This window comes from Salarias fasciatus, chromosome 9, assembly GCF_902148845.1.
Source record: "Salarias fasciatus chromosome 9, fSalaFa1.1, whole genome shotgun sequence".
Lineage (NCBI taxonomy): Eukaryota > Metazoa > Chordata > Actinopteri > Blenniiformes > Blenniidae > Salarias > Salarias fasciatus.
Window position 1 is genome coordinate 4502465 of NC_043753.1, and position 14882 is coordinate 4517346.

Genomic DNA, 14882 nt, shown 5'->3' on the forward strand with positions numbered 1-14882 from the left:
TGCAGAGTGGACTCTCCAGAAAACCACACAGCTGCTCAACTCCTGAATCCTTCAGCTGGCTCCAACTCAGGTCCAGATATGTCAGATGTTTCAGGAGGGAGGGGTTGGACTTCAGAGCTGAGGCCAGAGAAGAACAGCTGATCTCTGACAAACTGCAGTAAAACAACCTGAATAAAGAGAGAAAGAAGTGAGATTAGAGGACAAAGTCTGATGTTGAAGTCATTGAGAGCTGAAGAAGGTTCAGACTGGAAGAGTTTAGAAATGTAAAGTCCAAACAGCTGAAGCCTCCAGGAGGAGAAGAGCTCTCATCAACATGCTGATCACTAACATGCTGCAGAGCTCAGTCCACTCTCTGTCCCTCCAACATCTGGAATCCTCCTAAACTCCTCTCAGTCATTTGACTTCAACAGATTCTAACTTCAGACAGTGAACTGACCTCAGAGTCTCCAGGTGACAGTTTGGACTCTCCAGTCCAGAACACAGAATCTTCACTGATGAATCCTGCAGCTTGTTCTGATTCAGGTTCAGATGTTTCAGATGGGAGGGGTCAGACTTCAGAGCTGAGGAGATCACTTCACAGTGAGAATCAGAGAGTCCACAGGAAGAAAGACTGTAATGAGACACAGAGAGGACAGGACGTTATGAGAGAGGACACTTTGTTGGACTGTCTGACATCAGAGCTTCAGATCTTCTTCTCTGGTTTGACTTTGGCTTCATGTGGACATGAAGGAGAGAACATGGAGTTCTGGAGTCATGGAGCAGTGAAGACTGACGGGCCGCAGGTGGAGCAGAGGTTAGTGCCTCAGAGCAGGAAGGTTGTGGGTTTGAATCTAATACTGTGTGTGTGTGTGTGTGTGTGTGTGTGTGTGTGTGTGTGTGTGTGTGTGTGTGTGTGTGTGTGTGTGTGTGTTTCTTTCTCTGGTTTAAAAATGTTCAAATCAAAAGTCTTCAATCAAAATGATCATCTGTGGTCATTTTCTGGATTCTTCTAATAATCAGACCTCATGAAGAGATATAAACCGTCACTGAGCTCTTATCTTCATCAAGTATGATCAGTGCATCCAGAGCCTGACACACAGTGCTGAGCCACGTTTCTTCAGGACAGATCATTGACAGGACTTGACAGGAACATTTTCAGCTCCTTGCTGACTTGAACTTGGCAGAGGTGAGGTTTAGAGCCAATGCTTTGGTCGATTATCACCCCGAAAAATTTAATTTCCTTCACCCTCTCCACTTTTACATCCTCTATTAAAACTTGAATGTCCTTGTTCCCTTTACAGGAACCAAACAAAATGAAATGTGTTTGATCCAAATTTAATGATAGATTATTTGTATCAAACCATTTTTTCAATTGATGTAATTCTGACATTTCCTGTGTGATTTGTTCCAGGTTCTCGTCTGTTCAAAATATATTTGTATCATCAGCAAATACATCAAAATGAAGGGTAGCACTTTATAATACGGCCCGTGTCTTACAGAGTAACTTCCCTTCTCTTACAGTGTAGTTTCCTCAACTGTGAAGGTAACTGTCGGACATGTACAAGTTATTTCGCGGAACCCGAGGAGTCCTTACACTTGTATCTGACAGTTTAAGTGCGGTTGTCTTACAGTGTAGTTTGACATGTCTTAATGGGTAATTTCCTAAAGTGTGGAGGTAACTTTCATAAATGCAGCATAATATTTTACGGACTCTTATGGGGTACTTACATTCGTGTCTTACAGTGGAAGTCCTGGAGTCTTACACTGTAGTTTCCTGTTTTACCATATACTTGTCAAGACAGTGTAATTTTCCTGAACATATGTGTTGCTCCTGTAGTCCCCGGCAATGAAGATCCACGGGATGGATTTTTAATACATAGATTGTATTTTCAATTCCGAACAAGCTTCATAATTATGGAGGTAAATTTGTGTCTTTATTTTTCAATCAAAAAAAAGTTGCTCCAATCGCAAAACATGTTTTCAATCAGAAAAAAACTTCACCTCAATCAAAAAAAAAAACAAAACATTTTCAACCAAAGAAAAAACTTGTTCAAACCCCCAAAAAATATTTGATACCCCAAAAAACTGCATATAAACACGTTTTTTCTTTGAAAAAATTTTTTTTTTTTTTTTTTGGTTGAAAATACATTTTTTGATCAAGTCCTATTATTGGATTTGAGCCATATTATGGGTAGGACATTTGTTTCTTTATTATTCAATCAAATATATAACTTCAATCAAAAAAAAGTTTTCAATCAAAGCAAAAAAAAAAATGTGTGTTTCGACTTTGTTTTGACATTAAAACATCTTTTATCCGATTGAAGTGAAAAAAGTTTTGAAGCTTCTTTTTTGAAACCTCTTTTTTGAAGTCTCTTTTTTGAAGCATGTTTTTTGATCGAATCATTTTGACACAAACGTCCTGCAGTGGGCGGAGCTTCTCCATTGGTCGGGCATGTTTGAGTGACAGGTGTCCACACCAATGAGAATCTCTCCAGAAGAAGCTAGAAGCTGGAAGCTAGCTATTCATGGTTTGGATTCATATACACAGGCCAGAGGTTATTTTGCCTGCCTTGACATGTTTCGGCTGCCTTCCTCAGAAGTGTGAGTCCAAACCATGAATACAAAAAAAGGCCTAATGAACCTTATCGGACTGGAAGCTAGCTACTTGTGTGTGCGGGGAAGTCAGTTGAGGGTCTACTGGAGCTCCGACGCCGCATTGCTGCCTGCCTCCAACTTCGGCAATGGATACCACAAACTACTTGGCTTACGGTGTCAGCGCCTGCCCGTGTGAGTGTAACCAAGTATCAATCAATCGCTCTCAAGAAGAAAATACAAAGATGAGCTCAGATCAAAATTTACTCAGAAGGGAGTTTATTCTGGGTCCTGGCAGTAGTATGCTACCGAAGTCCTATAAAATGAAATAAAATATTTTATGGACTGGAACTTTCAATGACGTCAGAAAAACAGATTAAATGGATCCATATACAAAGAAACAAACCAACTTCCCTTAGATTCCAATATGAACAGCCAAACAGTTTCACATTTGAAACAGTTGTGAAAAAAATGTCATTTGAATATAAATAAAGATCTCCGTACTGTCTCTTTCAGTCCTTGTGTTTGAATAACCAGTCAATGTTCTTAAGTCTTAGAGATCCACAGATTTGGATAATCCTCACTCCAAAAAGAAAAAAAAAAAAAAATCAAAGTTGGGTACCCCAAAAAAAAAAAAATACTATAGAGCTCTATAGGAAATAAAAAAAATGATACTCAAGTGGCAAATGTGATGAGCTGGATGTTTGATCAGTCCCTCACGCCACGAGCAGGAAGACAGAAATGATCATCAATTTGAACAGCAAGACGGCTCGTGGGGGCTCACAACCGCTCAGCCATTTGCTCTCACCACGCAGCATTGGAGTCTACATTCACAAGCTCACCCGCTCAAATGGTGCATTCACACCGGACGCGTCGCAAGCGTCGTGAGCGGCGCTTTTCTATGCAAAGTCTATGGTGGACAAGCGTCGTGGAGCGGCGGGCGGCGGGGCGGCGCATCAGGAGCGTCATGAGCGTCGCTTTTCCAGCGTTTCGAGCGTCGACGCCCACGACGCTCGTCCCCGGCGTCAGGAGCGTCGTGAGCGTCGCTTTTTGAGAGTTGGGAAAACTGAACTTTCGACGCGCTGCCACTGAGTGTCAACCAATCAGAGACGATCCGAGCACCGATGCGGGCCAACCAGCCAGTGTTGCTAACTTGACGACTTTCTCGCTAAATCTGGCGACTTTCCAAAGCCTCTTGGCGACGTTTTTTTGTCAAAAGCAACTAGCGACAAATCTAGCAACCTTCTCTGGTGCTCTGGAGACGTGACAGGACGTCTCGTTGCTGTCGTCAATGAGCAGCGGGTGCTGCGTGAGCCCCTCCCCCGTCCCAAAGCGCTCACAAGCGGTCAGTCTCAGCAGCGCCCCCTGCTGCAGTCAGAGCAGAGAGGAGCAGAGCAGCCAATAGCCACTTTTCCGACAACGACGCGGTCTAGCTTTATTTAACAAATAAAGCCAAGCCGCTCTCCTGATGCGATCCGCCATAGCTGGAAACAGAAATCAGCCTCCAGCGCGCCAATTAACTGACGTGCATCAAGAGCGTCGCGAGCGTCGCGAGCTTTGTGACCACCCGGTGTCAAGCGTCGTGTTTAAAGCGTCACAAGCGTCAGCTTCGAGGCATCCCGAGCGTCGACGACGCCCGCGACGCGTCCGGTGTGAATGCCCCATAAGATCACCACTCTATGGCCGTAAGGCAGATGTTATTGTCATGACTCTTAAAGAGACAGTGCATGCTGTGTAGAGAAACACCAGGTTCTACTTCGTAAGTGCTTAGCCCGCCTACGGGCTTCGCTAGTGGCACTCCCCTTGGCGCAGCCAATCAACTGAGACAACAAAAGCTCGACGCACTAATCCCCCGCCGCCCGATGGCGCGGCTCCACGCCCCCCCGAGGGTATACCCCGAGCTGGAGGCAGCCATTCTCCCTTCTTCTTCCTCAGCATCACTTGAGACATTAAGAAGCCACAAGTTTCTTCGGATCAAGATTCATCAGATCAAGATGGATGGACCGGCCCGTGACCAGTCGCCATCGGGCGTCGGGCCTATCACCCTGCTCATCGAGCAAGATCTTCACAAGCGCTGCTTTGTCTGCCTCGGCTGACTGCATCACTGCCAGCGGCCTTCCTGCCTGCCTGCCTCACTCTGCCGCTCAAGGTAACCCAGCGGCGAGCGGCCTTTATGAGCGCCGTCTCACCGGCTCCCGCGCATGCGGCGGCAGCAGCAGCAGCAGCGGCGTCCCCGCGTCTATGGAGCCCACGCAACGCAACAACGCCTTCTCCACCTTATTCAGACCACCGTGAGACACGTTAGTTTGCCCTACTCATGTTGTGTTGTTGCAGTACTCCTGCCTGAGCCGTTCCAGGCCTGCGTGCGGCGTGTCTGGGATGCCCCGCTCACCGCCAAGAGGACGGTGAGGGGCTACCATTAGCACGGCTGTTGTGATACATCACTAAGGAGCAGCTGGCCTCCACTCTTCCCGCGCTTGTATGACTGAACATACCAAGCTCGGAGGGGCTCTCTCCCTCCCTTCTCTCGCTACGTGGTAAAGCAGAGAATGGCGAGCAGAGCGCGCGCGAAGCAGCCCGCTATCACGGACTCTCCCTCCACGCGCTCGCCGCGCTGCTGCCATGTAAGCGGGACGCAGCGGCGAGCTTGACTGCACACGGAGCCGCCTGGCCGCACATACCGTCACCGGTTTTTCCTCCACGCTCTGCCGCGCGGCGGCTGTGGACACGGGGCACAGCAGCGAGCTGGGGCCGCTAGCTTTCCCCGCCGTGCGTGTCACGCAAGCGGAGCGCTGCCGATGTCCTGCCGGCACCCCGCAAACGCTCCAGGCTGCACTATCCGCCAGCTTCGGCTCATGTGAGTACGATGAAGCATCAGAGCGGCGAAGCCGTGCCAGCCCGGGTCCCCACAGTGGGGCATCGTGGCCCCAGCGGCACCCGTAATTTCCGCCGGCTTATGCTCGTGTTAGCACAGCGACGCGTCAGAGCGGCGGAATTTCACCGGCCCGGGTCCCCGCCGTAAGGCGCCCCGCTCCCGGCATCACACGCCACGCTCCCAGCTGCGTTTAACCGCCGGCCTCCGCTCGTGTTGGCACAGTGAGGCGTCAGAGCGGCGGAGCTGTGCCGTGCCACCCCGGGCTACCGCAGCGCAGCGTCCTGGCCCCGGCATCACTCATACCACCTCCAGCGATGTCTCTCCGCCGGCTTCCGCCTGTATTGACTCGGCAAAGCCTCAGAGCAGCGGAGCTCTGCCGGCCCGGGCTCCCGCTATTGAGCGTCCCGGTCCCGGCATCATCACCGAGGTTCAGCGGCCCGAGAAGCCTCGGGATCATGCCGCCTCCACCAGGTTTGTCCCCAACAAAGTGCTGGTCCGCGGCCCCAAAGTGACCGCCCACGCTCTTTGTGGGACACCCGCTCACCGCTGCGCTGCGGCGTTTTCCGCCAGTCCCTGTCTGTGTTAGCACAGCGGAGCGACAGAGCGGCGGACTTATGCCGCCCCGGGTTCCCGCTGTAGGGCGCCCCGGTCCCGGCTTCATTCATTATTTTCTCAGTGACGTTTCTCCGCCGGTTTCCGCCTGTATTGACACGGCGAAGCCTCAGAGCAGCGGAGCTCTGCCGGCCCGGGCTCCCGCTATTGAGCGTCCCGGTCCCGGCATCATCACCGAGGTTCAGCGGCCCGAGAAGCCTCGGGATCATGCCGCCTCCACCAGGTTTGTCCCCAACAAAGCGCTGGTCCGTGGCCCCTAAGCGGCCGCCCGCGCTTTTACAGGGGACGCCCCCTCTTCGTTGCGCTGCAGCCGTGAAAGCGGGTCACAGCAGCGAGCTAAGGCCGCTGGCTCACCCATCGTGCGGTACGTGCAGCGTCCCGGCCCTGGCATCATCACTGAGGTCAGCGGCCTGAGAAACTTCGGGATCACGCCGCCTCCGCCGGGTTTGTCCCCAACGAAGCGCTGGTCCGCGGCCCTGGAGCGGCCGCCCACGCTCCTTCATGGGACGCCCCCTCATTACCATGCTGCAGCCGTGGACGCAGGTCACAGGAGCGAGCTGAGGCTGCTGGCTCATCCGCCGTGTGCTATGCGCATGAGGAACGCCGTCGAGGTCCCGCCGGTACCTCGCCAACGCTCCAAACTGCTTTTTCCACTGATTTCTGCCTGTGTCAGCACGATGAAGCGTCAGAGCGGTGAAGAAAATCCAGAATTAATTTTCAAAGTATAAATAACAAAAAGAGGCACTTCTCCATTGAACATTAATGACATTTGGTGAAACATAAAAGAGGTACAAGTAATCAATTAAAAAAACAAATTCTCAAAAATGTGAATTCATGAATGGAATGAATGTTATGACACAAATCGACACATGGACGGTTAAAGGGAGTTAAGGCAAGATTTGTGAAAAACTACACATGCATTTCCAGTGTATTCAATGCTAATGGGTCGTGAAGCATTAAAAACCTAAAATAACAGGCCAATCCGCGTATCTGTCTGTTGCCTTATACAGGCTGTGTGCCAAATAATTTGTTGCTGTTTGGGGTCCGAATTTCCCGCACAGTCGTGGGGATGTGATGTAAATTGACGCTGTATGCGCGTTGCCGAACAGGAAGAACATGGCCGCCGTGGACACGGACTGAAACACTGCTGGGATCAGGGGCGGCAGTGTTGCCAACTTGGTGACTTTCTCGCTAAATCTGGCGACTTTCCAAAGCCTCTTGGTGACTTTTTTTGTCAAAAGCGAGTAGCGACAAATCTAGCAACTTTTTCTGGTGCTCTGGAGACGTGACAGGACGTCTCTGCTGTCCTCAACTAGCAGCGGGTGCTGCGTGAGCCCCTCCCCCGTCCCAAAGCACTCACAGGCGGCCAGTCTCAGCAGCGCCCCCTGCTGCAGTCAGAGCAGAGAGGAGACCCACACCACTCCTCCACACTTCAAATGAATCGCTCGTGCGCAAATACGCTGCTGCTCACTTGGAGACAAATCAAGAATCAACAGAAGAAAGTTCATCTGTAGTTCCATTTGTAGTTTCATTTGTCCGCTCTCCCGGTACATTATATATTTCCGTCTGTGAATCGAAGCAGGAGCGCACCCCCCCACCCCCCATACAATTGGATAACTGCATCCACTCAACGCCCACAAAAACACACCACGAAGAAAAAAAAGGACTTTATCAGCATTATCTCGTGAGTCAAAAAAAAAAAAAAAAAAAAAAAAAGACCGAAGCCGGGCAGGCACCCGAATAAATATTGGATATGCGTTTGATTCATGGAGGGAACTTCAGCTGTATTTGGGAGTGAAAACGGATGCTTACAAAAATCACATAATATGCGCTGTGGTCTTGCAGTAAACCTCGACGTAGTAAACAGCATGAACATCCCTGGTGCAGCGCTGTGAAGCCGGACATTCTGTAAAATGTTTGTGCGCGCTCCCGCGCCGCCTTGGCTGGTGGCTGCAGTTACCCGCAGCACCTATAGCGGCAGCACTGAGGTAAATTTTGTAAAGTTGCCTTAAATCCCTTTAAATAATCATGAAGAAGAATTCAGGTGACTTTATGAGTGATTGTTGGAAAACTGTGCAGCTTTGTGCTTCATTTACAGTTTTTCTTGAAACCGAAATTACAGTTTCAAAACAACATGGACAAATCTCCAAACTACCCTGTAACTGCTCACAACAGAATGGCATTTTTCATTCATGTCATCACATTTAAAATGTCTTAGTACATGTCTCAATGTCTCAGAAAATCTTTGCAAATGATTAAACACAGTAAGGATAGATTTAGCACAATTCCCAAGTGAATAGATCATGTCAATCTAAACTGATTGATCGATTCTCAGTCTAATGGTTGTTCTCTCCAAAACATATCAGCCGAATTTCATTGTATCAGTCACCACCTGCAAAATCATCTGTTCAGCTGTCAAAATTAGTCAAAAACACACTTCAGTACCATGAATATCAGACATGGATGTGTTTGAATGAAGGTGAGGAGGACAGTCAGGAGGGTGAGGAGGGAGACCAGTGAAGAAGTGAGCTGTGAAACTCCAGCTTCATTTACACTACATTGGGCTACATACAATTTTCCTTTTTGTTTTGTTACCTCCACCAAGGAGGTTATGTAATCACATCGGTTTGTTGGTTTGTTGGTTGGTTGGTTTGTGAGCAACATTACGGAAAAAGTAATGGACGGATTGCAATGAAACTTTGAGGAAAGGAGGGTCTTGGGCTAACTTAGAATCCATTAAATTTTGGTGACGATCCAGATCACTGTCTGGATCCAGGAATTTTTTAAAGGATTCTTTATCATTGAGAGATAGGACAGTCTTTGACATAGTTGGGCATAACTCAACAATAAATGACAAGGGGGCTCAGCAAAAAATTACAGTAAGATCTTCAAGGACTCTAAGAGATATCAGCTGCTGATCCAGATCAGGAAGTATTCCGGATACCAGGATCCAGAAAAGACAAAAATAGGGGGATTCCGGAGTGTCAGTCACTGTGAGGAAACACACTGAGATATGAACATGCAACAAACAGCTTTCTCCCAGATATTATTTGTGTTGGGGAGAAATAAAATGTGTTTTTTTTCTTCTTTTTTTTATCACATATGGTGTTCTTATTGTTGTTGGTGACTGATTGGGTCTGCGCCTGTGCCTCTCTGAGTGTCAGATTCTAGTTCTTTGTTTTTTGTTTTTGTTTCTTTGTTTTTATTTTACAGTATATTGAACTCCGATGGATGGAAGTTGCTTTGTGAGTAAATAAAAATTCTAACAGTTTCCTTGGAGGTATGAGAGCGATGTGTGAATCAGAACTTGAAGGTTCTTCTTACTGTAAAATGCTTTTTGTCTTCATTTTCTTATACACAATATTTTCTGTTAGCTAAAAAACCCAAAGAAGAAAATAAAAACTATCACAGTCACCATTATGAATGAAGGACTGGGCCCAGGTAGAAAGGTACATGAGAAATATTTCAGTGGTCCTTTGCCCCTAAAGACAAAACATGTAAACATTTTGACTGTCAGTGCTCACACAATGTCAAAAGAACAAAGCATTTTGAGGGCATTGACCTTTTGTTTGAGAAAGAAATTTAGTTTTTCCACCTGAGTGAACTGTTTTGGAAGAGATCTGATCTTTGACAGGTGAACCGTGGTTCTGCTGAACCGTCCAGGTTGTTTTTGGCAAGAGAACCAAGAGAACTGAGAACGTCCGGTCTGTTTTGAAAAATGAGCCGAAGCTGTTGAGAAGGATCTTTACCTTTTGGAGGCTCTGACTGTTTATATGGGAAAGAAATGAAGCTTTGAAACATGTGTGAACAGTTTTGAGAGAGAGATGAGTTTTTGCAAGTGAACTATGGTGTTGAGCTGAACTGTGAGACCATTTTGCCAAATGATCTTCGAGTTGTGAAAATATAATTTCAGTTTCAAGAAATGAGCCAAACCAATGGAGAAAAACTGTAACTTCTGGAAAAAGCCTGAGTCATTTCTAGTCAGGAGAAAACAAAACAAAAAAAAGCACTTGCTGGTTGATTACAAGTAACTTTGATCCAAAATGTGCCTGCAGTATGAACAATGTTGGGGTTACATGTATCTTCATCCACAGGACATCAGGAAAACTAAAAACACTGCAGTACATACACCAGGCCTTTAGGTGGCGCTGTAACTCTACCACAGAAATAAACGAAGAAGACATGGCAGCATGTTCAGCTTGTCCAATAGCACAAACTGATATTGACATATTTTGTTCTCCAGGACGATCAGACAGGCCTGAATATGGAGCCCTGATTGAGGAACATCTCCACAGAGGAACTACAGGAACTACTTTCTACAAACATCACTGAGACATTGATCATGAGGACATGTGGACTCACTCAGCCTTCCTGCAGTTCCTCACAGCTGGGATCAGTCTCCGTCGTCCCTCCTTTGATGTCTTGTACTTCTTCAGGTCCAACTCCTCCAGGACCTGGTCTGACATCTGCAGCATGTAGGCCAGAGCTGAGCAGTGGATCTCAGAGAGTTTCTCTGATCTGTTCTCTGAAATCAGGAGCTTCTGGATGTCCTGATGTACTGAGAGGTCCTTCATCTCCATCAGACAGTGGAAGATGTTGATGCTTCTGTCAGGAGACATTTCATCACTGTTGATCTCCTTCAGGTTCTGGATGACTCTCTGGATGGTTTCTGGACTGATCTCTGTCCGACCCAGCAGACCTTCTAAGAGTCTCTGGTTGGATTTCAGAGAGAGGCCATGAAGGAAGCGGACAAACAGGTCCAGGTGGCCGTTCTGACTTCTGAGGGATTTCTGCAGGACTTTCTTCAGGACCTTGTCCAGAGATGGGAAAGAACCACCAAATCCAAAGAACTTGAACACTTTTCCACAGACAGTCGTTGGTTCCCAGTCCTCTCTGAGGAAGGTCTTCAGTTCGTCTGTCTTCCTGTTGGTGAAACAGTGGAACATGAAGACTGCAGCCAGAAACTCCTGAACACTCAGATGAACGAAGCTGTAGACGGCTTTCTGGAAGATCACAGACTCTCTTTTGAAGATCTGAGAACAAACTCCAGAGAACAGCGAGGCCTCAGTCACATCCAGACCACACTGCTCCAGGTCTTCTTGGTAGAACAGGATGTTTCCTTTCTCCAGATGTTCAAAGGCCATCCTGCCCAGCTTCAGAAGAAGCTCCGTGTCAGCCTCTGTCAGCTCCTGTGGACCCGTCTCAGGTCCTTCATGGTACTTGAGCTTCTTCCTGTGTGTCTGAACCAGCACAAAGTGGGAGTACATGTCAGTCAGGGTCTGGGGCAGCTCTCCTCTCTGCTCGCTGCTCAACATGTGCTCCAGAACTGTAGCAGTGATCCAGCAGAAGACTGGGATTCCACACATGATGTGGAGGCTCCTGGAGGTCTGGATGTGGGAGATGATTCTGCTGCTCAGCTCCTCGTCACTCAGCCTCCTCCTGAAGTACTCCTCCTTCTGGGCGTCAGTGAAGCCTCGCACTTCTGTCAGTCTGTCCACACATGATGGAGGGATCTGATTGGCCATTGCAGGTCTGGAAGTGATCCAGACCCGAGCCGAGGGCAGCAGATCCCCCCGGATGAGGTTAGTGAGCAGCACGCTGACTGAAGACTGCTGGGAGACGTCAACCAGCCGCTGTTTGCTGCTGAAGTCCAGAGAAAGTCTGCTTTCATCCAGACCGTCAAAGATGAACAGCAGCTTGCAGACAGCCAGCTCCTCTGCCGTCAGCTTCTGGAGCGCCGGATGGAAAACATGGAGCAGCGTGAGAAGACTGTACGGCCGCTCTCTGATCAGGTTCAGCTCCCTGAAGGAGAGAACAACCAGCACACTGACATCCTGGTTCTCCAGGCCCTCGGCCCAGTCCAGAGTGAACTTGTGCACCGAGAAGGTTTTTCCGCTGCCGGCCACGCCGCTGGTCACAACCACTCGGATGTGTCTGAGCTGCTGGGCCGAGGCTTTGAAGATGTCCTGAACCCTGATGGCAGTGTGATGGAGGCTCTCCTTCCTGGAAGCTGTCTCCAGCTGCTTCAGCTCAGGTTCCCTCTGAAGCTCCTCACTGAGTCCCTTTGTGATGTGGAGCTCAGTGTAGATCCTGTTGAGGAGGCTTCCTCCTCCTGCTTCATCACTTCCTTCAGTCACACGTTCACATCTCCTCCTCAGACTCTTCTTATGTTCTTCTAGAAGCTGCTGCAGTCCTGATGAAGAACCCTGGTCCTGCTGCTCCTCACAGACATCACTGCTCTTTTTCTCTCTGTGGACACCAAGAAACATTTACTCTGAGCAACACGACACACAGCAGAGACACAAAGATCCAGCTTCAACTCTCACACTGATTCAGAATAAAGAACTGAATCTGAACGTGAGCAAAACATCTCTCACTCTGGTTTGGAGGAAACAACAGGAAACAAAGAGTTTCTTACTTTGTGTCTGAAGGTCCAGGTTCAACACTGAAGTTTGGTGGAAGATATTTGGACCAGTCACTCTTCAGAGACAACCTGCTGGATCCTGAAGACTCTGCTGTGTATCTGCTCCTGTAAACACCACACACACACACACACACACACACACAGACACACACACAGAGTAATTAATAACCATGAAATAACATTTTACTCAAATTAACAATTTAATAAAACTCCTAAAAGTAATTACCTACCTGCGGTAATCTATTCTTTCAGTAAATTAAAAAATATGACCAAAAGAGTCACTGTTTTATTTCAAATGTGTTTTTCAGAAAAACTAATTTTCTCGATTTTTTTGCTCAGAGAGACGTGTTTTTGGTGAAACCACCCGATGTTGTACTGACGATTACTAAAGAACACTGAAAGGTACAAACCAGCTTTTTTATATCATGAAAGAAGAGAGTTTACTCTTTCATGTGATAGTTTCAGTGTTTACACAATCCTGGAACTCAAATTTTCTGAGTCTTGAAACATGAGTCAAAATTGATGGTTTGGTTTCACCTGAACTCCAACATGTGCAGCCAGCTCACACTCTGGATCCTGGACTTTCTCACTAACAGAACCCAGCAGGCCCAGATTAACAATAACCTCTCTGACGTCCTCACCACCTCCACAGCCTCCACCCAGGGTTGCCTCCTTCCTGCTCTTCATTCTGTAGACCAGTGAGTGCAGATCCACACAACACGCAGAGGACACAGTTCTCCGGTCCCCTTCCGGTCCCACTTTGCCTTCACTCTCCATCACAACAACTGACGTATCATTTTATTGTAACATCTAATGGTAAGTCCATGATTACTGATTATTTGGTGTTGAGATCCAGATCCTGACTCCCTCTGGTTTTCTCTGTGATGTTTATTAATCTGTCAAATAACCAACAACTCAATGTCCTTCAGTCCTAAGATTCTTAATTGCTTTGTTTTGTTGTATTTCTTTCATTTAGAAAACTCCACTGTGTTCCAGACTGTCTGTGGAGCATCTTTTCACAGCTGCTCCTTGGATCTGATCTACTCTGGTCGACTCTTTCCTCTGTGGCTCTTGAGCTCAGTGTTTGTTCTTGTGTTGCCGTGATCAGAGCCTCCATGTTGACTGTCAGTCCAATATTTTCTCGACATTCATAGATCTTCTTGATATCATCCACTTCGTAATGGAGAACAATATAAAAAGTGGGCTATTAATCAATGATATTAGTGACCATTTACCCATTTTTGCAGTTTATGAGTGTAAAAACAAGAGCAACAAAAACGAGAGAACTATTATGTATAGAAGAATTAGAACAGAGAAGACATTAAACATTCTCAGAAATGAGTTAGTAAGCAAGACTGGAAAACTGTATATGATGAGAATGATGTTAACAAATCATATGAAACATTCTTACAAATATTTAAAATATTATATGATAAACATTGTCCAGTAATACAATGTAAAATAAATAAAAATTATGCAGGGCAACCGTGGATGACAAAAGGCCTACAAAATGCCTGTAAAAAAAGAATACCCTTTATCGTGAATTTATAAAACATAGAACTACTGAAGCTGAAAAGAAGCATAAAACATGTAAAAATAAACTAATATCATGAGAACTTGTAAAAAACAATACTTTTGCAAAAAGCTAGAATATAATAAACACAACACAAAAGGTTTATGGAGTACACTAAACAGTGTAATTAAAAATGGAACAAAAAATAATCAATATCCTCAGTATTTCATCAACAAAGGAAGCAATGTTAAAGAAATGAAGGAGGTAGCCAATGGATTCAATTCATTTTTTGTGAATGTAGGACCAAAACTGGCCGAGGAAATAAAAGTGGATGGAACAGAAATAGATCCAATTAATTATGTAGAAGGAAATAGAAGTTCAATGTTTTTAACGGCTGTGGAAGAAAGAGAAATTTATGAAATAGTCAAAGGATTTAAGAACACAACCAGTGCAGACTGGGATGATAGTGACATGGTAACTGTGAAGAAAGTCATTGATGGTATTGCAAAACCACTAAGGTATGTTTTCAACCTGTCTTTCCAAAATGGAATATTCCCACATAAGATGAAGACTGCAAAAGTTATTCCGATATTCAAAGAAGGCGACAAACAGAACTTCAGTAATTACAGACCAATTTCAATACTCTCCCAGTTCTCCAAAATACTAGAAAAATTATTCATAAAACGATGTGATGCTTTTGTTGACAAACACAAGTTGCTAACTGATAGTCAGTATGGTTTCAGAAACAATAGATCAACAACAATGGCCCTCACAGAACTGGTAGAAGAAATAACAGACTCTATTGACACAAAGAAGTACGCACTGGGAGTGTTTTTAGATCTCAAGAAAGCATTTGATACAGTTAATCACGATATACTAATAAGAAA

General features: G+C 46.3%; 1 protein-coding gene across 1 annotated transcript; it reads right to left on the bottom strand.

The window, feature by feature from the left end:
- Positions 1–10208: 10208 nt before the first annotated feature.
- Positions 10209–11751, bottom strand: LOC115393961 (protein NLRC3-like; the record flags this gene model as incomplete). The annotated part of the gene is made up of 1 exon (XM_030099079.1): positions 10209–11751. A coding segment is annotated over one exon (1335 nt), but the record flags the coding sequence as incomplete, so codon positions are not given.
- Between the last annotated feature and the right edge of the window lie 3131 nt (positions 11752–14882).